Source organism: Fukomys damarensis, unplaced genomic scaffold (assembly GCF_012274545.1).
Source record: "Fukomys damarensis isolate Sample0158 unplaced genomic scaffold, DMR_v1.0_HiC HiC_scaffold_39751, whole genome shotgun sequence".
Taxonomy (NCBI): Eukaryota; Metazoa; Chordata; class Mammalia; order Rodentia; family Bathyergidae; genus Fukomys; species Fukomys damarensis.
In genome coordinates this window covers 1-1,769 of record NW_022940663.1, presented here as the reverse complement: position 1 = coordinate 1,769, position 1,769 = coordinate 1, and the positions used below count along the sequence as shown (strand labels likewise).

At 64.9% G+C, this 1,769-nt stretch overlaps 1 protein-coding gene across 1 annotated transcript; it reads right to left on the bottom strand.

Annotated features, from left to right (window-relative positions):
* Positions 1 to 4: 4 nt before the first annotated feature.
* LOC104861383 (galectin-7-like) lies at positions 5 to 1,500 on the bottom strand (the record flags this gene model as incomplete). The annotated part of the gene is made up of 3 exons (XM_033760645.1): positions 1,154 to 1,500; positions 783 to 871; positions 5 to 194 (listed from the first exon to the last, which is right to left on the bottom strand). Coding segments are annotated over exons 1-3 (294 nt in total), but the record flags the coding sequence as incomplete, so codon positions are not given.
* Between the last annotated feature and the right edge of the window lie 269 nt (positions 1,501 to 1,769).

The window sequence follows — 1,769 nt, the reverse complement described above, 5'->3', positions numbered from 1 at the left end:
CGTCCTCCGTGGCGATGAGCAGCAGGTCGAAGGGCCTCCCGCCCTGGAATGGGAGCCCCGCGCCGCGCTCCTCGCGGCCCCATTTGCCGCTGTCCTTGCTGTTCAACACGACCACGGACTCGTCCATCCGCGGGTTGAAGTGCAGGGCGGCGTCCGCGTCCTGCCCATCGCTGAGCAGCAGGTTCACGTGGAACCTGGGGGACGGCGGGCGGCAGGGCTCAGCGACCACCAGGCTCAAGGCCACCTGGCCTGGGACCCGCACTCCCTCTGTCCCCAGAGCCCCAGGTGCCAGGGCCCGGGGCGGATCCCGCTGCCCCGAGGGGAGGCTGGACCGATGGTCAGAAGGTCCAGCGGGGCACGCACTCCCACCGGGACAGAGTCACTGTGCTCGTGGCCAGGGTGGAACCCCAGGGACCCGGGGACCGGGAGCCACACACCCTGGAACCCAGCTATTTCCGGGGTCCCCCAACCCTGGGAGGCCTCGAGTCCCGCACCCACAAAGTCACAGACTTGGCTGGCAAGGCCCCCAGGTGCTTGGCACAGCCCTGGCCCTGCAGGCTCTTTGCAGAGTCCTGGAGTCTCAGGGCTGGGTCCTTAGAGTCACTTGGGGACCAAACTACACAGTCGGGGCAAAGAGTGAGTGCATCGCACTCAGAGTCCAAAATGGCCTGGGATTCCCAGACTGCTGGCCACAGATGCCAGGGCCGCTGTCTCTGGGCGTCAAAGACTGGCTGTCAGCTGAGCCTGGAGACCCCACCCCGTCCCCTGTCCTGGGGTCTCACCTTTTAGCTTTGTCAGGGACAGAGCCCTGAATTCTCAGCACAGTCCCTGCTCGCATAGCCTCTGGCAGCGAGATCTTGTGGGGGACATTCTGCAAGGTTAAAAGAGGGGTGACACTGAACCGGGGCACAGGGAAAGGGACAAGATAGGGGAGCCCCCTGCACAGCAATTCCAAGATGGGATGGGCACACAGCAGAAGAGAAAGGAGTCCCAGAGAGGAAGGAAAGAGAGGCCCAGACAGGAAGACAAGCAAGAAATACAGAGAAAACTGGCACAGGAGAGAAACCCGGAGGAAGCCCAGGGAGGGGATGGGGCCCATCAGGAAGGGTGGCACAGTGCCCCTGTCCACTCCAGGTGGCCCCTGAGCACTCACCAGGCTCCCTGCCATGGCTGCACAGTGGACAGCTGTGGTGTGGAAGGAAGCTGTGGGGGCCCCTGAAGTGAAGGCAGGGTGGGGCCTCTGACTCACCCCACCTCTTGTCCCAGCGCCCACGCCTGGCACAGACCCCGGCCCTGGGGCAAGGTAGACAAGGCTGGGGCAGGTCCTCCTCTTGCCTGGCCCTGCATTCACAGAGGGGCCCTGCTCACTGCCTGGTCCCTGAGCTAGGAAGAGTAGGGACCCCCTGCCAGTAGGAGCCAGAGCCCTGGAAAACTCCCCAGGCCTCGCTGCCAGCCAGCCCCGCTCTGCTGCCTGGCACACAGGGGCTCTCGCTGGGTGCACAGAACTCAGGGTGCTGAGCCGCCCCGGGCTGCATCCCCAGCCCCCCTTTCCCATCCCAGCCCCTGCCCAGGCCCCAGGACAGCCCCCCTCGGACCCCAGCCAGCCCCCCTGGGGTGTCACAGCCACCACAGGAGCAGCAATCTAGACTTGGGCTCTCTTCCTGTGTCTCTGTCCCCACAGTGTCCCTGGCACAGAATCGGTGCTCAGGGAGTTGGGTGAGATGAGGGAGACAAAGGAACAGCGCCTTCTCCCCAGCCTCTTGGCCTCA